General features: G+C 42.4%; 1 protein-coding gene across 6 annotated transcripts in view; it reads left to right on the top strand.

The window, feature by feature from the left end:
- Nucleotides 1–23,740, top strand: part of LOC121289298 (MAP kinase-interacting serine/threonine-protein kinase 1-like) — a 103,909-nt gene that overhangs the window by 61,323 nt on the left and 18,846 nt on the right. For all 6 annotated transcript variants that reach the window (XM_041208602.1, XM_041208606.1, XM_041208608.1 and 3 more), the window contains 3 exons: nucleotides 985–1,058; nucleotides 9,955–10,059; nucleotides 22,275–22,330. In XM_041208602.1, coding sequence (XP_041064536.1) covers nucleotides 985–1,058; nucleotides 9,955–10,059; nucleotides 22,275–22,330 — 235 coding nt within the window. The remainder of the gene's footprint in view (nucleotides 1–984; nucleotides 1,059–9,954; nucleotides 10,060–22,274; nucleotides 22,331–23,740) is intronic.

The following is a 23,740-nucleotide window of genomic DNA, read 5'->3' as shown; positions in this document are numbered from 1 at the left end:
AAATGGCAGTTTAGGAGAAATCACAAAGATCTTAAACCCTGCAACTTCTGTGGTGCTATCCTCCATGTTTTCAGTAACACTATACTTCTTGCCTTGCTGCTGTGATGACATTTTTCAGTGTTTGATCATGTCACACACCATCCTATTCTTGCTGTCCTCTACATTTTAAAGGGTATATAATTAATTTTTTCATTTTACCTTACTCAATATGAAATGTTATTTACATTTGTCTTTAGTAAGGCATAGAGGGAGTATACCAAATTTCTGAAAGTCAGAATCTATAATATTCACAAGATTTTATCGAGCCAAACCAGACGCACATGAATATCGTATTAATTCCTACTAGAAATGTGTGGCCATGTTCACATGGGTTAGCAGCAGCAGCAACAGGACTTGAGCAGGTACCCACAATGCCATTGAGGGGAGGGGAAGACAGGAAAGATCTCACATGGTTTTATTTGTGAATGTGGGCTGGCCCTTCAAAATGACCAATGTTTTCATAAAACCGACAGTTTGCACATCTGATTGCAGCGTTTACTAATTTGTGAGCAGTAAATGGACATCAGTGTTGTTGGAATCTAATTGTGCTTCTAAGCTTTAATCCAAGTCCCAGAAAAATCAACTTTAGATAAACCTGTGTTGTAACTTTTGTAATAGAGGCATTTATGGTGAGTTTGAAATTGGTAAAGATTTGTAGCTAATGGAATAGACAAATGAATATAAGCTGCTATTTTGAGACTGTCAAAACTCTTATACAGATGACACAAAAATGAAACGTGTGGGGAAAAAGCCAGTTATATTTTCAAATATTATCATAGAAACTCACTGGAGAAATATGTACTGTGTAAAGAAAGGAAATCAATATATGATCAAATGTTTTCATTTGTTTCCTATTCAATTGGGACAGGAAGCCTTTTTTTTCCCTGGTTTTATTGTTTTTACTAAGGGCTCCTGGGATTTGAATTTATTTATCTCTTTCTGTAGGAACATTTTAGAACTGATTGAATTTTTTGAGGATGAAGCACAATTTTACCTTGTGTTTGAAAAAATGCGTGGAGGTAGGTCAAATCTATTACTTCTGCAACAAATAGTGTGCGGCAAAATGTTGCTTTTTGCTTGGCTACGAAGTGTTTGAGTTAATGCATTATTGCATAGTAGGGTAAGTTGAGGCTTTGTGGCCTTTATTTCTCTCCCTCCCCATACACCCAGTAGCTTCCATTTGTGAACTCCTTTGGAAGGAAAGTTAAACACAGGCCAGGGTCTTTAGGTTGGTGGGGGGCGTGGGCCCGTTCGCCAACACGTAAAATGACATGGGATGACGTCGGGTGGAACTTCCGACATCAGTCTGTGTCATTTCAATTTTCAGGTCGGCAGGGGCGCAGCCAAGTCAGCTGTGCGTCCTCCGATCTGTCAGTGGCCTATGAGGCCATTTCTAAAAGTAATTGACATCAACCTTAAGGTTGGCGGGCCGGCCAGGAGCCCTGGCAGTCTTCAAAAAAAGTATAAAACCTCATCCACGGCCGGGATGAGGTTCCATGAGGGTTTTTAAAAATTTAATACATGTTTGATTTAAAGTGATGGACATGTCCCAACTCATGTGACAGTGTCACATGAGGGGACATGTCAGGGAAATTTTGTTTGTGCACCTTTTACGATTTTTACATTTGGCACCGATCTCCCTGAGGCAGCACTTAGACTCAGGGAGATGAATATGCTCTTTCGCACGCATTCCCGGCTGAGGGAATCCCCCCGCCCCCGCCGCCTGCACAAGGAGAGCATAGCACTCTTAATTGGCCCACCCACGTAAAATGGCAACACTCTCCCAATCGGGGGCATTGATCGGAGGCGCGCCTGCCTGCGCCCACTCCTGCACCACCACCCTCCCCCCCGACCCCAAACGGGGGAAAAATTTTTCCCATAGATTTAGAGGTGGGGTGAGGAGAAAAGGAATGAGCAGATTATTCTCTCTTTATCCCATCTGCCTGTTCAGATGGATAATGAATGTCACAGTGCACTAATTAAAGCCAAACAGGAAGTTTTCTTGGTGTTCTGACCAATACTCTTCCATTGATCAACATTACAATGACCTCATCTTTCACCTTAGTGGGCTTCATAAACTTTATCTACATGCAGAATTTTCTGAATTGCAGGCATGGCACTTTGCAAAACTCTCCACATACAATGAACTACCTCAGAGTGCTAAATAAATGAAAATCTTAAATTCATCCATCCACCGTTCCTTCCATCCTCTACCTTCCCCTTGGTCAGACCACCCTTCCACCCTCCCATGCTTAATATTTGATACAAGAGCTTTGGAAACGTAGCAGCTGGTTTTGTTTTCATTACTGATTAATGCTTGGATGGGGAAGAGGAGGATATGAATAAATGGGGAGTAGGGCTGAAAAGAGATCATTTGACTCCTCAGACTCGTCCTTCCATAAGATGTATGGCCTCTGCTCCCTGTCCTTCACTGCCTCTTATGGTTGAATAATTCCAGAGATTTTGCGTCCGCGAGCTTATCTGAAACACCAAAAGCAGTATTTATCATTTTGTTAGGAGAATTAATGACTGAAATCAGATCCAAAGGTTTATTTTTGACCAGGCACCTTTTATCTCCATATCCTGCTGCATGCTTTAGTTGAAATATGATCTGAGTTAACTTTTTTTTTCTATTCCACTTAATCTTGTAGACAAGGCATGTTTACATATAGGTTATGTCACTAGTATTCTAGAGGTCAGGACTAATGATCTGAAGATGAGTGCCCAAATCTTACAATAGAAGGTGGGAAATTTAAATTTGGCTAATGGAATAAATCTGGAATAAAGAGCTGGCCTCAATAATAGTGCCCGTGGAGCTACCAGGTCTTTGTGAAAACCCATCTGGTTCACTAATGTCCTTTCGGAAAGGAAATCTGCTGGCTTTATCCAGCCTGGCCTATGTGACCTTAGATCCACAGCTAAGGTAGTTGACTTTTAACTACCCTCTGAAATGACCTCACTAGCCACTCAGTTGCTTCAAACCACAGGAAAAACAATATGAATAAAACTGGACGGACCAACCGGCATCACCCCAGGGATCATCCACATAAAGGCACAACCAGCCCAGTCAACCCTGCAGAGCTCTCCTCCCTAACATTGGGGACCTGTACCAAAATTGGGAGAGCTGCCCCACAGATAGTTAAGCAATAGCCTGACATAGTCATGCCCACAGAATCATTCCTTTCAGGTAATGTTCCAGACTCCTCCATCACTGTCCCTGGGTGTGTTATAGTCCAACAGAGTTGGCGGCACAATGGTATACATTTTGTGGGGTGAGCTAGGGGGGTGGCGGATGGAAAGATTGTCCCTGGGATTCTTTAACATTGATTCTGGACCCCATGAAGCCTTATGACATCAGGTCAAATTGGGGCAAGGAAACCTCTTGATGACCTATCGCCCTCCTTCAAACGATGAATCAGTATGCAACTTGTTGAGTACCACTTATTAGTACTGAGAGTGGCAAGGGTACAGCATGTACTCTGGCTGAGACACTTCAGTGTCTATCAATCAGTGGCTTGGTAGCATCACTACTGACCAGGTTGGGCAAGTCCTGAGGACATATATGCAAGACTGAGCCTATTGCAGGTGGTGAGAGAACCAACAAGAGAGAAAAACCTATTTGACCTCATCCACACCAGTCAACCTATTGCAGATGCTTCTGTCCATGACAGTATTGGTAGGAGAGACCCTCCATTATTACATGTAGCTCTCCTATTGTACTAAATGGAATAGATTCAGAACATATGTAGCAGCTCAAAACTAAGCATTCATGAGGCGCTGTGGGCCATGAGCAGTATCATATATCACGGCATTGTGTAACCTCAGGGCCTACCATGCTACTTCCTTTACCATTACCGAAAATCCAGGGGATCAACCCTGGCTTAATGAGAGTGCAGAAAAACATGCCTGGAACAGCCCCAGGCACATCTAAAAATGAGGTGCAACCAGGAGAAGCTACAATACAGAAGTACATGATGCAGCCTGCTATACACAGAGCTAAGAGACCCATAACCAGTGGATTGGATCAAAGCTCTGCTGTCCTACCACATCCAATTGTGAATAATGGTGGATAATTAAACAACTAATGGGAGGAGACACTATGACCATCCCCTTCCTAAATGATGCTGGGGCCCAGAATATAAGTACAAAAGAAAAGGCTGAAATGATTGCATCCACCTCAGCCAGAAATGCCAAGTGGATAATCCATCTCTGCCTGCTCCTGAGGTCCACATCAACACAGATGCCAGTCTTCAGCCAATTTGATTTGGCCTGATTCCATGTGATATCAGAAAACATCTGAATGTGATGGATACAGCAAAGGCAAAGGGCCGAAACAACACCTCGGCAGTGATACTGAAGATATGTGCTTCAGAACTAGCCAGACTCCTAGCCAAGCTATTCCAGTAGAATTACTACACTGGCATCCACCCAACAAAGTCGAAAATTGCCCATGTATATCCTGTTCACAAAAAAGCAGGTTAGAGAAGCTGGGGTTGTTCTCCTTGGAGCAAAGGAGATTGAGGAGAGATTTGATAGAGGTGTAAAAGATTATGACAGGTTTAGATAAGGTAGATGAAGAAACGTTGTTCTCATTTGCTGATGGTACAAGAATTAGGGGAAACATATTTAAATGTTTGAACAATTTCATTTCTGTAGAAAGGAGAAGACTGAGGGGTGACCTGATAGAAGTCATTAAGATTATGGAAGGGTTTGATGGGGTAGAAGTAGAGAAGATATTTCGATAGGTGGGCAAGACCGGAATTAGGGGCCATTAATTTAAGATAGTCACTCATAAATCCAGTAGAGAATTTAGGATAAACTACTTTACCCAGGGAATGGTTAGAATTTGGAACTCTATCAAAAGGTGCAGTTGAAGCATCCAGCATAGATGTGTTTAACGGAAACTAGATAAGCACACGAGGGAGAAAGGAATAGAAAGTTATGTTGATGGGGTGATTTGAAGAAGCTTATGTGAAGCAAAAGCACTGGCAAGGACCTGTTGCGCCAAATGGCCCATTTAAATACTTGGTAAAAAACCTCAACACGTTTGTTTTCATGGATGTGCAACACTGCTTTTGGGAATCTGTGTAATTTTGCTCTTGTAAGTTTCTGTCTCCCGCTTTGAGAGTTTCGGTAACTAAAGTGTAAGTAGTGATAATAACATTATGAATTATGAATATTTTTGCTTGATGTTGAATGTGCAGATAAGCTCCCTGTTCAAAAGTTAACCAAATGCAATACTTAATCACATAAAATCTAAACCATACATATGGGAAATAATGAGATCACCAGCTTATTTCTGTATAATTTCAGGCTTTAGATGATTAACTGCTCAGCTTTGCTATCATGGTTTATGACATCATTCAAGTCCTCAAGTAGAATAGTGCTTAATGGATAGTGCTTTGTTACACTGTGCATAACAGATTCATTGGTCCCTTATCTGAGCCGTAGGTTTTGTAATTATTATAATTTCTTACAGCCTCAAGTGATATCTTGCAGTGGCAGTTACAATCTGTCCCTGTGTACATCATGTAGCTATTGTGGTATTAGAATATATGATTGGAAAACATCATCTATATGCTAATGTCACAGACTAAATGAGGTTATCATTAGACATTGGACACACATTACCAGTTCAACAAGCAAAATGTAGTAAAAGATTTGATGCCATGCCCAATGATTGAGTCATTGTTGAAAAAGAACAATTGGGACAACCAGAAGCAGTTGATGGGTACCACCTCCAGAAATTGTTTACCTGAATCTTGTATTATTTGTGACTAATCCTGTTGTAAATTAATTACCTTAGTGGCTGGAAGAAGAGGCTGCATTTATCCTTTCTGCGTTAAAATACAAATTTTATTACTGTGCTGCATTTTCTCCTTGTTTTAATTGTTTAGGAACAATAGACCATTTCCATATTTGAGAACTATATCATATAATCCCAGTACCATTGTTTTGTTTCCCTTGTCAACAAATAATAAAGTTGTATACAATTTCTATTACCCAACACATTAGCAGCACAGTGAGGACTCATGTCACTTGTATTTCTTACGGTTAAAGATTAATCATACTGAAGAAGAAAATTATACTGGACATATAGTGTATATAGTGTAATCTGGTGAGGCAAAGTGTAGATTGATGTTTTAAATGACAATTCCACGCTAAACACTTTACGCAGTTAAATAAAGTTCCTGTCTAACAAAAGCAGCCAAATTCTGCTAAAATTCCTGGCTGCTTTGCCAAGGTTTTACTTTAATTGAGATTATTTCAGGATCAAGGTTTTTATAATTTTGAGATCACAGCAGGATGTGACTGGTGGTGTCTTGGTAGGATCTGTGTTGAGGCCTCAGCTATTTTCCATATTTGTTGACTTGGATGATGCATAGAAAGCCATAAATCCAAATTTGCCTGTGACACAAAGATAGCGCTCTAAGCAGCACAGATGGAAACTTAAAATTGTAAAGCGACATTGATGGATTAAGTGAAAAGGCAAAATTGTGGAAATTGGATTTCAGTGTAGGCAAATGTGAGGGAGTGAACAGGGCACATTCTAAATGGTGAAGAGCTAGAAACAGGTGCAAAGAGACTTGGGGGTCCAAGTACATAATCATTAAAATGTTATGAACTCAGAAAATAATCAAAAAGGCTAACAGATTACCAACCTTTAGATCTAGAGAACTTGAATACAAAGGAGTAGAAGTCATGCTTCAGCTATACAAAGCCCGTTAGACCACACCTGGAGTGCTGTGAGCAGCGCTGAGCACCATATTTTAGAATATATTGGACTTGAAGAGAGTTCAATGTAAATTTACCTGGACTCCAAGGGTTAAATTGTGAGGAGAGATTACACAAACTAGTGTTGTATTCACTGGAATTTAGAAAGTAAGAGGGTGATTTGATCAAAGCTTTCATGATATTAAGGAGAACAGATAGGGTTGATGGAGAGAAACTATTTCCACATGTTGGGGAGTCTAGGACCACAGGACATAGTCTTCAAAATTAGAGCTAGATATTTCAGGAGTGAAATTAGGAACCACTTCTACGCACAGAAGGTGGTAGAAGTCTGTAAATGGAAATTAATGTTTGATCAATCGTTAACTTTAAATTTGAGATTGATATATTCTTGTTAACCAAAGATATTAAGGATATGGTGCAAAGGTGGGTATGTGGAGTCAGGTCGAAGATCCGTTTTGATTTCGTTGAATAGCGGAATGTGCTAAAATCATAGAATGGTTACAGTACTGAAGGATGCTATTCAGCCCGCTGTGTCCATGCCGGCTTTCTGCAAGGACAACTCAGTTAATACTGTCTCCTGCCTTTTTCTGCATAGCCCTGCAATTTTTTTCTCTTCAGATAATTATCCAGTTCCCTTTTGAAAGCCATGATTGAATCTGCCACCATCACATGTTCAGACAATGCATTCCAAATCCTAACCACTCACTGCACAAAACTGTTTTTTCTCATGTCACCTTTGGTTCAATCATCTTAAATTGGTGTCCTCTGGTTCTTGAACCTTCTGCCAATGAGTACAGGGTTTCTTTATCTACTCTGGCCAGACCCTTCATGATTTTGAACACTTGTATCTCATCTCCTCTCAGCCTTCTCTAAGAAGAACAGTTCCAGCTGCTTCAATCTATCCCAGGAACCATTCTCGGAAACCTTCTAAACATCATCTCTAATGGCTTCAAGTACTTTCTAAGGTGTTGTGCCAGAATTGGGCACAATACTCCAAGTGAGGCCAAACCAATGCTTTATAAACGTTTGCCATAACTTCCTTGCTTTTGTACTCTATGCCTCTGTTTATAAAGCCTAAAATTGTGTAGGCCTATTAACCGTTTTCTCAACCTGCCACCTTCAATGATCTGTGCGCACAAACTCCCAGGTCTCTCTGCTGCCCCCTAATGGTATCCTTTATTTTATATTGCCTTTCCTCATTCTTCCTCCCATAATGTATCATTTCACATTTCTCTGCACTAAATATCATCTGCTACACGTCTGACTATTCCACAAGCCATTCTGTATCCTCTTTAAAACTGACTATCGTCTGTTCTATCCTCCTGTTCTATACACACTAGTGCACGGCACCAGGAGGAACATGGGAATTAGTACATTTGAGGTTCAGCATCTTAGTTATTTTGCTAGATCTTTAAAATCTGCTTGCAGGATTTCACCTCTCTTTCTACCTATGTCGTTGGTACCGATATGGACCACTACCACTGACTGTTCATCCTCCTGCTTCAGAGTGCTCTGCAGTTACTCAGTGACATCCTTGGTCTGGGCACCAAGGAAGCGACGTACCATCTTGTATTCGCATCTGGAGCAGCAGAAACACCTGTCTGTTCCCTAACTATGTAATCCTCTGTCACTATTGCTTTCCCAATCTTGCTGCAGCCCTCCTGTACAATTGAGCCTGAAATGGGGCCATGGACTTGGCTCAGCTGCACTCCCCAGAGGATCCAGGGAAGTTCAGAACTGAATACTGGTTGGACAGCAAGATACACTCAGGACACCTGCACTAATTGCCTGCTCTTCCTTGAGGTCACTCATTCGCTCTTTGCCTGCACATCCTAAAGCTGCGGGTTGACCACATCCAGGAATGTGCTATTCATGAAACTCTCAACCTCTTGGATAAACCACCAGCTTCCACTCGAGCTCCAAAATCCAGAGTTCAAGCTCCTCCTGACAACACTCCCTGCACATGTGGTTGTCCAAGCCACAAGGAAGCATCCTGGAATGCACACTTGGAACAGGATGTGCATTCCACAGGACTGAGATGCCCTGCCAAAATTCTATTAATTAAACTATTAACTGAATTAACAGAAATAAACGTAAGACTTGACACTGATATCACTTTATTTTATAGGGAATTAACTTAAATGTTTTACTTAACTCTTATTACCCATGTACCTCAAATTTTAATTTACTGAAAAATTCAGAACCCCTTAGTGTTCTTAGCCCTCCCTATTTAATTTTAACTTTATCCCTAGACTTGAGTAATTAGCTAAACACTAATTGTATGATAAATTAACAAATTGTCTTTAGGTTTATGCTCGTTAATTGATTCTGTCTTACTTTATAGTTAATTTATTTAATTAAATAGAAGAATTAAAAGCTTACACTAAAGTGTACATGTACCTCTTGACGCCTTGTCCTATGATGTCACTTTGTGATATAACCCCGCCTCTCACTATTGCCCCTCTCCCATTGTGATTTGCTGCTTTGCCACTGCCGGTGTTTCCTGTGTTGATTTCTGTCCGCCATGTTTTATGGTTCTGCTGCCAGTTAAATGGCCTTCTCCTGTTCTTATGCTCTTAAAAATAGAAACATCAGAAAATCTTTATTGTGAAGCTGTTCAACTCCCTGGTCAGCAACTGAATAAATACTGAAATATTTATTTGGGGCTGCAATGGAAGCTGCATCGATTTTTGTGCTACAAAGCTGGCTGCCATCTCCTTATACTGTGTTTGGGCCTGCTGCATGGCCCGGTTTGAGTATTGGTCACAAACTTTCCAGTGATTTAAAATTTAACATCCCTTTGAGAATTTTGACTCTAGTCTAACTTTTGAAAAAAAAAGTGATATAAAAACAGAAAGTGCTGGAAATACTCATCAGTCTGGCAGCATCTGTGGAGAAAGAAACAGTTAATGTTTTGAGTGGAATAAGACTCTTCTAATGAAAATATATTTATTTTCCAATTTACAAGCACTTGCAGCATTTTATGTGAGCATAGTTGAGATCAGTAGTTTGCCCTGAGGGGAATGCAGGCACAAACCATTTCTTTACTCTAATCCAACTGTTCTGATGTTTGGGTTAGAGCTGCACATGAAATTAAAAATCCTGGCTGTACCCTGTATTGCTCTTTGAAGAATCCCATTCATGTAATGCAAGCATTTAAAAACAAGTTCTGCTTTCTAGGTTCCATCTTGACCCACATCCAGAGAAGAAAGCACTTTAATGAGAGAGAAGCAAGTATTGTTGTGAAAGACATTGCATCTGCCTTGGATTTTCTGCACACCAAAGGTAAGGAGAGTCAATGTCCAAAGAAATATCTGATATCAGAGTGATTTTGGCAGTTGGAGCAGGGCAGTGGGAACAGGTGGAGTCTGTGCTTAGAGGTATCAATTGAAATGTGTAGTAGATGGTGGGAGACGGTGGAGAAGTGGTAACGTCACCGGACTAGTAATCCAGAGACCCAGGTTAATGCTCTGGGGACATGGGTTTAAATCTCCCCGTGGCAGCTAGTGGAATAAAATTCAGTCAGTAACAAATCTGGAATGGAAAGCTAGTCACACAGTGATGGTGACCCAGAAATCTGGCCTACATGTGACACCAGACCCACAGCAATGTGGTTTACTCTTAACTGCCCCCTGAAATGTCATAGCAAACCGCTCAGTTCAAGAGCAATTAGGGATGGGCAACAAATGTTGGCCTGACCAGTGATGCCCATATCCCATGAAGAAACAAAAAGAAAGACTTGGATCGGCAGGAACCGGTGTAGAAACTGCCAGGTAGCTATTATTGGTCAAAGTAAAATCCAAGAAAATAAAAATGATGCCATATGGCAAGGGAATCAAGATGAGAATAATCTGAGTGGATCAAACAAATCAGCATACGTTGTATTTGGCTCAGAGGTCACAAATCACATAGGAGACAAGAACTGGACTACTGTACAAGAAGAGAAGATAGAACCTGTATTTGGAAGGATAGAAATGTATCTTGTAGAAAGAATAGGTGTTAGCTGGAAACTGTGATCGACAGATAGAAACGCTGAGAAAGAAGGAAATAAAAATGTTGTAAGTCTTTAGATGCGGCCAAATGAAAGATATTTGGTCAGGTGGACTGTAAAGGGAGTGAGGGTTGTCTTTTTAAAAAAGGAAACTGAAGGAAGCCATAAAGCCAGGGAGAAAGCGAGACCAACATGTTGGGAGAAATGAAAGATTGAAGACCAAAAGGGGAATTGACTAAAGAATTTGAATAGGAATGCCTCTGTGACAGACAGTGTGAGTAATACATGCCGGGCAACATTCCAGCAGGATTGTGCACCTCACAATCTAAACTCTGATACGAGGACAACAAGTGAAGGCAGTTGGACAGGTTGAAAATGAGATGTTCTAACAGATAAACAGATCAGAATTTCATTTTAGGAAATGGATGGAGTTGAGGAATACAGTGAATTGTGGGTAGATAAGAGTTGATTTGTCAAAAAGTGACAAGGTTTTTGTCCTAACTGCCTGTTCCTAAGGACTTCTGTGTTTTAACATTTGTAAAATGAGTAAGTGCATGTGTCTAAAATGTATTTTTTGGTTTATGACAAAAATTCAATGAATTGTGATTGCTTTCTTAACTTGAGACTGTTTGCTTTCTTAAAACACCCACCAACTGTTCTTCTACATAATACATCAGAGTTGGGTTTGGCAGCATTGTTTATTTGAGTGGTGGGTGGCAGCCCTGCAATTCAACCAGCTTGATGGAGCCAAAATAATACTACTTCATTTACTGAGTGTTGCAGGTGAATAGTATAACTTTTATGTATTCTAGCCCTATCCTTAAAGGCCGGCCATTATTTATTCCCCTCATACTCAGCTCTGAGGTCTGATTTTAACTTTGGGCAGAAGTGCAGGGGCTGAGGCAGGTTGCTATCCATTCCCTTTCCTTGTCCGCACATACGGACACAAATGCATGCACAAAATCTTTCCGCAAGATGCATTTCTATCCTTCCAAATACAGCCTAGGATATTTTACTTCAAGGCTTCATTTCAGTGATGCAAGGATGACTTCTGCCCAGACGCCGCAGGAATGATGAGGCCGGTGGGTAGGAGCGAGTGGAAGCAGCCACTGTCGGTGACTCAAGGGAATGGTCTCTATCAGATTAACATAGTTTGCACAGAAGCTGCCAGAGGGGATGGTAGTTGGAAAAGGAACAGGGAAGTCTGAAAGTTCCCTTGTGGGACACGGAGGAGTGTTCCTATTCCCCCAACTCACAAGGAAACTTGTATTTCTTTTCATTAAAATATGTTCTACTTTGTCCTTTTTTGGCCATGATCTTAACGATCACCAGGTTTCACTGACAGTTCCATAACTAGGTGTTACTGTAGTGATGGACAGCTAAGATCACATTAGGGTCCCAGTGACAGCATGCGATCCCAAAATTTAAATATTGATAAGACACCCTACTTGTGGTGAGCAGCCCAAACACTGCCAGAAACCTGGCTGTTAAAATGATGACATTCGCAAACTGACCAGGAACAGTGTATTAAGCACCTGACCATATTGTAACAATCTGCCCGTCTTGTTCTTGCTGTTTGAGCAGGGTTAATATCTGCCACATGGTTCTTGACCGCATTCAGTGTGTTGTGAAATACCTCAAAAGTTTTGCTGTCTTTAACAAAATACGGAACACACAGGTAAGTCAGCGGTTCCCAAACCATGGGTCGCACCTGGATGAGCATACTGTTAAAGTGCTAATTTCACAGTTTGATTCATCTTTCCTCTAAATTTCTTTTAAAAATTTCTAGTTACTAACTCTCACCCTGCCTGAGTTCAAGTTTGCAGACTGGAACTCGGACACATTCATGACTCCTGCCGATCTGTCCCTGATGTCAAAGTGTGATCTCCCAGAGCTGCTGGAGGGGTTGCACCTAAACTTTCCCAAATTACTGTCCGTTCAGATGAGTTTGGCCCCCAGTTTCTCCCTCTCATGTCTTTCCTTTCTAACCCACCCTGATTTTTCAATTTGATAAATATTTTTTCCTACAAATCAGTTTTCTGGAAGTATCACGTTGACTGAAAGGATCTTATTGAGAAATGCTCCCATTATTTTGTTATCCATATCAAGGTGGTAATGCTATTCCATTGTTCATGCATCGTCCCTTTAAAGAATGCATGTAATGATATCTTGACTTATAAATATAGCAGTTGCCTCTCACAACTCCCCATTTCCACCCCCCCCCCCCCACCCAAAAATCCCTCCTGGCTGTCACTCAGGTCACGCCAATTTTTAATGTGTCAAAATGGAGTCCAAACTGGGAAGACTGGGGCTAAGTACCAAATATCCATGGGTTCAATTTAATTTTGCCTGGGGGAAGGAGGGAGAGAAATGAAAACATTGTTCCAATTTTCAAATAATTATGTCTTAAATATGGGTGAATATTGGGCAAATATCGTGGGCCAGCGGATGTGGGATGAAGACGAGTGGTCCTGGAATTTCCTGCTGCCACATGTCAAGACGGCTTCCTGACTTCAATCCGGCATGCTGCAATTTTGGAAATGCTCCCCAGGAGCATAATCTGTAAGCGTTGGGGTAGTAGAGGGTGAGTGATGTTACAGGGAGCATGGCTAGGGGATTCAGACAGGTATGACAGAGAAGCTGACTTTGCAAGGCTATACCTGGAAATGGGGATTAGATACTCCGTCCTTGCCATGAAATATAGCACTGCAGAATTAGCTTTCTAGAAATATCAGTGCTTCAGGTTGCCGAGCCTATCTAAGCAGCTGATTCTGACTTGTGTGCCCTCATTGAGAATCAGTGCAGGCCTCACAGCTCTTGTGGGCACACCTTACCAGCAGCCATTAAGTCATAGTGGTGTTGAACTTCTTTGCATCTGGCTTGATCCTCAAGGGTCGTCAGCAGTTGGCATTTCTCAAGTGGCTGCCCATTATTGCATAAGGTAGTTCATGGATGTGTTGTTCACCAGGATAGCAAATTACATTGAGTTCCACACTGATGAGGCCACACAGGCAGAGAGAAGTGTGATTTGCCTCCATTGCTGGATTCCCTCAAGTGCATGGGGCCTTCAATGTACTGACTGAGCAGCCAGGAAGGTTCCCCAAGATGAAGGAATTCCACTCCATTACTGGACAACTGGTCTGCAGCCACAGCAAGAGCTTCCTGCAGGTATGTGCATGGTATATTGGCAGTTGCAATGACTCCTTCATCCTAATCCAATTACAGGTATCAGAGCTTTTCATGGGCCATCAGAAACTTTGTGGATGGCTGTTTGGTGATGAGGGGTATCTATTGAGGAGATTGTTACTCACACCTGTGTACAACTCTGCAAAGGCAGCACAGAGATGCTACAACAGATGCAATCTCATCACAAGGATCACCATCTAGCAGGCCCATCAGGATGCTGAAGATGTGCTTCCAGTGTCCAGTGGTGCCCTCCAATGCACACCCTTGGGATGTCTTGACTTTGGTGATGTGCTGCACTTTCCATAATATGACTGACCAGAGAGGTGTGGACTTCGAAGAGGAAGAGTCACAGGAGGAGCACACTTCCTCCTCCGAGGAGAAGAATGTAGTGGAGGAGAGTGCCCATGTGTAGCAAGGTGCTCTACAAGTCTGGCTGTGGAGTCAAAGGCCTGATCGGGTTGATAGGGAAGCTTAAGCTGATCTCTGAGTGCCCTTAATTCTGGAAGTAATCTGGATCTTGAGATGCACCACCTTCTGGTTGAGAGATCACATCCAGGATGAAAACAATGCAGATTACTTGCCTAGCTGCAGACATTGAGTGAAAGAAAAGTGTCCAGTGGCCACACATCAGACCTGAACATACACGTTTGCAACCCTTCTCCACATTTTCCTTTTGTTGCCTTAATGTCATCAAAGATTTGAAATGCAAGTCTGGGGTCAATTAAAAACTTCCTCATTATACTGCGACCTTATCACATTACATCACCATAACAAATGTCACCTCACTGAACCTCTAAGTGCATCTACGGATGCAACGATGTTCTTCCTGTCTCGGGCTGAAGGAGAAACAGCCTTCTTGCTTCTGTCTGCATCCATCTGGGATGCCCATGGTGGTCACCCTTATCTTGGAGTCACCTATGGGAGCACTTTCACAGATTGCTCCACCAGCATCAGTACAGAAGCGGTCTCTGTCACAGGGCCTTGGAGAATAAATGATGCCTCATTCAGTGGAGTCAAGGTGGCAGATGATTATGACAGTGACCTGTGAGGGTGACCTCATCAACATCAACTCTGCTTCAGCCGTTTCATGAGGTGCTTGATCATCAGAGGGAACCACCAGCCGGGGTGCAACTGGCATCCACTCCATGCTTTTCTGCCCAGCTGATCATCAATGTCTGTCATCCATTCTCTGAAGGGTACTGCCCACAGCTGCCTCTGGCTCCCTCACTTCCCACTCACATGTGAAGTGCTGCTCATCATGTGCCACTCGTTCTAAACATGAATGAGGCCCCACCAAGGGGAAGGGTCTCTGTGGTTGATGGCGGGTGTGCTTGACTGATGTGCCGGTGTTGGCCCTGCTGATTCTTCCTCCACTGTGAACATCGATTATGTCACTTTGATATGAGATGGCTCTCCCTCCACAAGTGCCCTCATGGAAAACAGAAGAAACCAGCTAGGAAGCCTTGCTTCTGTCAGCAGCTGTTTCTGCAGAGATGAAGCAGGTTACTAGAACTTATGCTTTGGCATGGAGAAAACCAAAGAGAAGGGAGTTCCATATCCATCACCCAGAGCATTTCACCCTTGGATAGATTCCCATCTCACCATCATCCACTGTCAGATGCGTGGCCATCCTGGCCATGTCAAGGGCTGTCTCCTCTGTGAATGCTAAAAATGTGAAATGGGACAATCCACCACCTGAATGAGCCCTTTCTCTGGCTCTGTGCTTTTTTTCTCCTGGGAGGTCAAGAATGAGTGAGTTAAGACCATAGTGGCCTCCTTCACCACTTCCAGCTGAATAAACACATTACTGTCTTTAATGTTGATTCCACTGCAACTGCTAGGTGTTTGGGTTGTACTCATGGGCAAACTTTCAGGAATACTATGCTGCCTCAGGCCACGCTGCTCGTGGGTCTGCTTGTGACTATGGGTCTGTCATCTGGGTGTGTGGTTGCATTGAAGTCATTGATTTCCTTTTGGCACTGTTTTGGTTACTGATTTCATTAGCCACATCCAGCCTTGCCTCCTTGGTCTTGCTGGCTGGCTTTCTCCTGCTGCCATCCAGGAACAGGGCACTCATCTGTGATGCCAGCATCTCCAAGAGCACCACCGTTGCGGCATCTGCAAATTGTGGGGCTGGCCTTCTGTGAACACCTGACCTCCTGCTAACCCACTTCTCTCTGTGCCATCACAAGATGAATTTGCCACCATACTAATAGCTACCAGTTTCCCTTTAAATTGGATTTACAATCCTCTATTCCTTCATCTCAATCATTAACACATGATAAAAAGACAAAGCCCCAGAGGAGAGATAATCCATAACTTCTGAGCTCCGGGCGTCATGACTTGGGGGAATGCCCCAAAGATGTGCTGGGGAAGCCCCCAAGTAAGGATTGCATGATAGTTGCCCGGGAAGTTCAAAATTCTGCTGGGCAATTGCCCTGCAATGGAAACCATCTATAAATCATAAACTTCCTGACCCCGCTTGACCACCCAACCAGCATCCCCACACACACACACACCGCTCCCTCCTCCGACCACCCAATCCTAACCACTTGCCTTACAAACTTACCTTTTCCCTAGCTTCTCCAAGTTGCTGGACCCTTAAACTGACCTGCTTTATGGCAGCTAGTGCTGTAAAAAAGTGGGTGGTGGGATGGTGGTGTGTTGGCTTACTTTTCTCCGACTTTCCTGTCCTCGACACAAGGCCTCAGATACCCACTGCACTACGTTGTTCTTACCCGGCCTGAGTTGGAAGGTCGGGCGAGAAAAGAGCGGCTGGATTTCAAGGTAAAAAAAACTAGGAGCGGAGTGGCAATCCGACTCTGATTGCCACTCCACGGAAGTTATGGGCCAGAATCTTATCAGCAGCATTTTATGCAATAGTCCATGTCATTTTGTTGGTGATAATGGATGATTGACAGTTCTACTTTCAGGAGTTAATTGAACACATTGCAGAATATTTTCTGCTAATCTTCCAGTGCATATCCAGAATTGGGCTTAAATCTGACTCCAAGGAGAACCACTGCAAGAGTTTTCAGAGGTGGTCATCTTAAATAGCTTTAGTTAGATATTGCATAGATGTAATACCAGTGCAGTGCCAAAGCGGCCATACAAAATTCCCTGAAGAGGGGTCCCTTGGATTTGTTGAGCATTTTTTAAATTCAAGAATTTGGCCAGTACCATTTCTCCCATATTCTCATTCTAAGCATTTAAATTTTAATGGTTGGGAAAGCAGTTAGAAAATACTCGGCAAGTGACTTTGTTAAAAGCAAAAAACCTTTGAAGTTATGGAACCAACTGTTTCTTCCACCAAGTAGTTCCAAGCTTTATGGCAGGTTCAATCCTACTGCACCTAAACCTATTCACTGAAAAACTAGAAAATAAGCTGTGCTCTCGACTATTCTCATTGCGTAGAATGATATCTTAAGAATGTTGAGATTTCACTGGACAGGTCATTAAACGTACCTCTGTAACTACATGTGCACACTGCTCTGCCTTGGTTAGGCAAATTGGAGTTGCAGGCAGTGTAAGTTGGGTACGGTCTGGCTAAAGCTCATACTGCAGGTACCGGGGTTAAGACCAAGACACTCTATGCCTTCCTAAATTAATAGCTGCATTAGAAATGCAGCAGGGGGTATACCAGTACTGTATAACTAGGATATATATTTTAGAGAAAGCAAATAATGTTCCAGTTGATCGGCAAAGTCTGCTGTGTAATTAAGTAGGATTTCATTTTAAAAATTCCAGACTTGCTTATAGAGCCCTGGTGCATTAAAATCCACTTAGCACGCCTATCTGCTGATCAGCTGAATGAGTCTACTGTGTTTGCTACAGGTAGGTAGGAAAACATTGATACATCAACTGAGCAAGTCACGTTTGTGCATCATAGGATCACACAATGATACGATGCAGAAGGAGGCCATTCAGCCCATCCTTCTGTTGTCTCTTTGGTAGAACTATCCAATTAATTCCGCTCAGTGCTTTTTTCCCCTAGCCCTGTAATAATTTTCCCTTAAAAATATTTATCCAGTTCCTTTTTGAATGTTACTATGGAATCTGTTCCACCACCCTTTCAGACATTGGATTCCAGATCCAAACCACTTGTGTAAAAAAAAACAACTTTCCTCATGTCACCTTTGGCTCTTGGCCAATCATCTTAAATCTGTGTCCTCTGGTGACTGATCCTTCTGCTACTGGAAACAAAGCATTCATAATTTTGAACACCTCTACTCTCCCCTTTACCTACCCTTCACTAAGAACAACAATCCAGCTTTTCGGTCTCTCACGTAACTGAAGTCTCTCATCCTTGGTATCATTCTAGTAAATTTCTTCTGCACCCTCTCCAAGGCCTTGACATCCTAAAGTTTGGATGGTCAGAATTGCCTACAATACTTCAGGTGTGGCCTAACCAGTGTTTCATAGATGCTTAGAATAACTTTCTTGCTTTTGTATTCTGTGCCTCTATTTATAAAACTAAGGATACTACATGATTTTCTTAAACAGCTTTTCAACTTGTCCTGCCACTTTCAATGATTGGTATACATACATGCTCTGTTCCTGCACGCTATTAAAATTGTAGTATTTAGTTCATATTGCCTCGCATTTTTACTACCAAAACTTATCATTTCACATTTCTTTGCATTAAATTTTATCTGCCAATTGTCTGCCTATTTCAACAGTCTGTCAATGCACTCCTGAAGTGTATTATTATCTGCCACATTATTTATTGCATTTTCAAGTTTCGTATCATCTGCAAACTTTTAAATTATGCCCGCTATGCTAAAGCCCAAGTTCTACAAAACATCAAAAAGCGCAGTGGTCCTAAACAAAAACAGAATTACCTGGAAGAACTCAGCAGGTCTGGCAGCATCGGTGGAGAAGAACAGAGTTGACGTTTTGAGTCCTCATGACCCTTCAACAAAACTAGGTGAATCCAAGGAGAGGGGTGAAATATAAGCTGGTTTAAGATGGTTGGGGCGGGGGGGTTGGGGGGGGTGTTGGTGGTGGTGGTGGGGATGTTGGGTGGGGAGAGAGAAGTGGAGGGGGGTGGTGTGGTTGTAGGGACAAGCAAGCAGTGATAGGAGCAGATCATCAAAAGATGTCACAGACAAAAGAACACAGAGGTGTTGAAGTTGGTGATATTATCTAAACGAATGTGCTCATTAAGAATGGATGGTAGGGCACTCAAGGTATAGCTCTAGTGGGGGTGGGGGGAGCATAAAAGATTTAAAAATAATGGAAATAGGTGGGAAAAGAAAAATCCAAATAAATTATTGGAAAAAACAAAAGGAAGGGGGAAGAAACAGAAATGGGGTGGGGATGGAGGAGGAAGTTCAAGACCTAAAGTTGTTGAATTCAATATTCAGTCCGGAAGGCTGTAAAGTACCTAGTCGGAAGATGAGGTGCTGTTCCTCCAGTTTGCGTTGGGCTTCACTGGAACAATGCAGCAAGCCAAGGACAAACATGTGGGCAAGAGAGCAAGGTGGAGTGTTAAAATGGCAAGCGACAGGGAGGTTTGGGTCATTCTTGCGGACAGACCGCAGGTGTTCTGCAAAGCGGTCGCCCAGTTTACGTTTGGTCTCTCCAATGTAGAGGAGACCGCATTGGGAGCAACGAATACAGTAGACTAAGTTGGGGGAAATGCAAGTGAAATGCTGCTTTACTTGAAAGGAGTGTTTGGGTCCTTGGACGGTGAGGAGAGAGGAAGTGAAGGGGCAGTTGTTACATCTTTTGTGTGGGCATGGGGAGGTGCCATAGGTGGGGGTTGAGGAGTAGGGGGTGATGGAGGAGTGGACCAGGGTGTCCCGGAGGGAACGATCCCTACGGAATGCCGACAGGGGGGTGAAGGGAAGATGTGTTTGGTGGTGGCATCATGCTGGAGTTGGCGGAAATGGCGGAGGATGATCCTTTGAATGCGGAGGCTGGTGGGGTGATAAGTGAGGACAAGGGGGACCCTATCATGTTTCTGGGAGGGAGGAGAAGGCGTGAGGGCGGATGCGCGGGAGATGGGCCGGACACGGTTGAGGGCCCTGTCAACGAACGTGGGTGGTAAACCTCGTTTAAGGAAGAAGGAGGACATGTCAGAGGAACTGTTTTTGAAGGTAGCATCATCAGAACAGATGCGACGGAGGCAAAGGAACTGAGAGAATGGGGTGGAGTCCTTACAGGAAGCGGGGTGTGAGGAGATGTAGTCGAGGTAGCTGTGGGAATCGGTAGGCTTGTAATGGATATTGGTGGACAGTCTATCACCAAAGATTGAGACAGAGAGGTCAAGGAATGGAAGGGAAGTGTCAGAATTGGACCACGTGAAAATGATGGAGGGGTGGAGATTGGAAGCAAAATTAATAAATTTTTCCAAGTCCCGACGAGAGCGTGAAGCAGCACCAAAGTAATCATCGATGTACCGGAGAAAGAGTTGTGGAATGGGGCCGGAGTAGGACTGGAACAAGGAATGTTCCACATACCCCATAAAGAGACAGGCATAGCTGGGGCCCATGTGGGTACCCATAGCCACACCTTTTATTTGGAGGAAGTGAGAGGAGTTGAAGGAGAACAAGTTCAGCCAGACGGAGGAGAGTAGTGGTGGATGGGGATTGTTCGGGCCTCTGTTCGAGGAAGAAGCTAAGGGCCCTCAGACCATCCTGGTGGGGGATGGAGGTGTAGAGGGATTGGACGTCCATGGTGAAGAGGAAGCGGTTGGGGCCAGGGAATTATACTGACTCCTAGGGGAACATAATTCTGTATTCTTCCTTTCTGTGTGAAAAACAACTGTTCTTCACTTCTCTCTTTTTTGTCCTTTAGCTAATTTTGTATTCATGCTGCTACTGTCCCATTAAATTTGCTAAAAGCCTATTATGCCTTTTGAAAGCCTATATCAACTACACTACTCTCATCAGACCATTCTGTTATTTCATCAAAGAACTTGATCAAGTTAGTCAAATCCAAATTGCTTTTAACAAATCTATGCTGACTTTCATTTATTTGCTCATAGCTTTCAAAATTCCTGTTAATTTTACCCAAGTTTATTGTCTCTAAAAGATTCCCCACACTGGGATGACTGACTTATAATTCCAGGTTTATATCCCTCCCCCTTTTTTTTAATCATTCATGGAATGTGGGTGTTGCTGCCCATCGCTAATTGCCCTTGAGAAGGTGGTGGTGAGCTGCCGCCTTGAACTGCTGCAGTCCATGTGGTGTAGGTACACCCACAATGCTGTTAGGGAGGGAGTTCCAGGATTCACTGTCCCAGCGACAATGAAGGAATAGTGATATTTTTCCAAGTCAGGATGGTGAGTGGCTTGGAGGGGAGCTTCCAGGTGATGGTGTTCCATGTGTCTGCTGCCCTTGCCCTTCTAGATGGTAGCGGTTGTGGGTTTAGAAGGTGCTGTCCAAGGAACCTTGGTGAGTTCTTGCAGTGCATCTTGTAGATGGTACATACTGCTGCCACTGTACCAATCAAACAGGCTTATTCCTGGCCCATTTCCAGCTCCTTGAGTGTTGTTGGAGCTGCACTCTTCCAGGCAAGTGAGGAGTATTCCATCACACTCCTGACTTGTGCCTTGTAGACGGTGGACAGGCTTTGGAGAGTCAGGAGTTACTCGCTGCAGGATTCCTAGCCTCTAAATGGGGTGTAACACTTTTAATCTTACAGTCTAGGTATCAGCCCAAAATCCAAGAAAGTTTGGAAGATTGTGACCAGCACAGTTTCCACCCTTATTTCCCCCCCAGCAAGCTAGGATACATTCCATCAAATTGGGTGACTTTTCCACTTTGAGGGCTGCCAACCTTCCTCTTTTTTTTGTCCTATTCAATATCATTACTGCTTCCTGCTTTGCTACAACAATGACTGCATCTGGGTAGTGACTATAGCAGGGAGTTAGGAATGGTGCTCTATTTGAAATGAAAAAAAAAAAGCAAAATAGGGCCAATGCTGGAAATTTGAAATAAAAACAGAATTCTGGAAATATTCGGTGCGTCAGACAGGAGAACTTCAGTTGTGATGAAAGATCATTGACCTGAAGCATTAGCTCTGTCTCTCTATTCAAAGATGCTTTCTGACTTGCTGAGTATTTTCAGCATTGTCTGAGCTTAAAAGTGGAAAATATTTATTTATTCTTGGGGGGATATTAAAATTGCTAAATTGAAAATAGTAAAATACAATTACTGCTGAGTTTGGCTGCAACACAGCAAATTGGGTACATCAAATTTATATTATAAATAGATTTGGGAAATGGATTGCACGCAGTGCAAAATTTGGGGTGTTCTGACTGAGAGTTCTGGTGCCTGGTTTTCTCTATGTAATTGACTTGTTGTTCTTGTTAAGGTATAGCACACAGAGATCTGAAGCCAGAGAATATCCTTTGTGAATTTGCAGAACAGGTAAATGTCGCATCATTTTACCCTGTACGAGTTGAGTGCTTTTTAACAAAAGATTATGCATCTATGTCACTGAGAGGTTCTGGAAAGTCTAACTAACTGCTTCCATTCTCTAATGCTTTAATGGAGTGCTGCTACCTGCTCATTTTAATAACTGAAATGAGCTGCCGATATGGTGAGCTCTTTCAGTCATTTAATAGGTTATTGTGTCTTTTTTTTAACTTTCAGAATAGTTTCTTTTACAGACTTCAGATCATTTACTAACTTGACAGTAGTCAGAAGGAAAATGCTGAGTTGGGCAACAGTGAGGATCGGAAATATGAGATGTAGGAGACAAATTCAAAGGAATAGATTGCAAACTGGTGGCTTATGAGCCACTGCAGTGCCCAGTCATGATAGGTTAGATGCCGGCTTGCTAATTTGCTTTTCAATTTGTTTGACCCATGATTTCAAAATAAGCCAAAATGCTGATAAACCAGGAGTATTAGGTTAAACTAAATGTCAGCATGTTTCTTGCCTGTTTTACCATGTTGTGCTGTAAAACCGATGGTTAGATTCAGCCAGACTGGTTATCTGTACAGAACTGTGATATAATATCAAGATGGGATATATCACTGTACTCATTCCCTCACATCCATGTTATCATTTGGGTGAAATGTAGTGATGGAGCTTTGTATACTGAGCAATGCTCAATTGTCATTCTAAATAAAATGAGGTTGATTTTTTTCCCAACTTGCTAGTGTTTGCATCTTTGTTTAATTAAACTATGTTCAGAGATGTGTTTTAGTGATATGCCCAATGAAGTTGTCTCCTATTACACATTTCACTAGTTTGCTTTGAAGCCAGGTTTGTTCGCAGATGGATAGGAACATGCAGGTACATATAGTTCAGTCACCTGCTTATTATATTGTGGCTGTGGTATTTTAAGTATCCTTAAAGCCACCTTTTATTAGTATTTTATTTCTCCTACAGGATATCCTAGAACACTGCTTTTCTAGTTTCAGTGGGTAACTGCTGCCAATGTATTTGGTTTAACTTTCTCTAAGACCTTGTCCTACTTGCTGGAATAAATTGGTGACTTCCCTAATCCCAAAGGGTTACTCCTTTTGTTAAATTTCAATTAACCCCTGCACCTGAGCATCGAATGTGTAATTATAGTGCAAGAGTGAAAAGAGAACAGGTTGAATTAATCACGAGGTTTTCCATTTTAACCATAATTTCTTCCATCTTCTATGCAGGAGAAAGGTTTTTGAAGAATCTTACCTCCTTGACTCAGTACAGTAAGCTGTGATAGCAACATGTTAGAAATTGAAGCTTACACTTATTTAAAAATAGGGAGAAATCAATCAATTAGTAACCAAATAATTACTAAAATAAGTGTTGTTCTGGTGAATTAAGGACATAGTTAATCCT

This window comes from Carcharodon carcharias, chromosome 16 (genome assembly GCF_017639515.1).
Source record: "Carcharodon carcharias isolate sCarCar2 chromosome 16, sCarCar2.pri, whole genome shotgun sequence".
NCBI lineage: Eukaryota > Metazoa > Chordata > Chondrichthyes > Lamniformes > Lamnidae > Carcharodon > Carcharodon carcharias.
The sequence above is the reverse complement of the archived record's forward strand: the minus strand, read 5'-3'. Positions and strand labels throughout refer to the sequence as shown.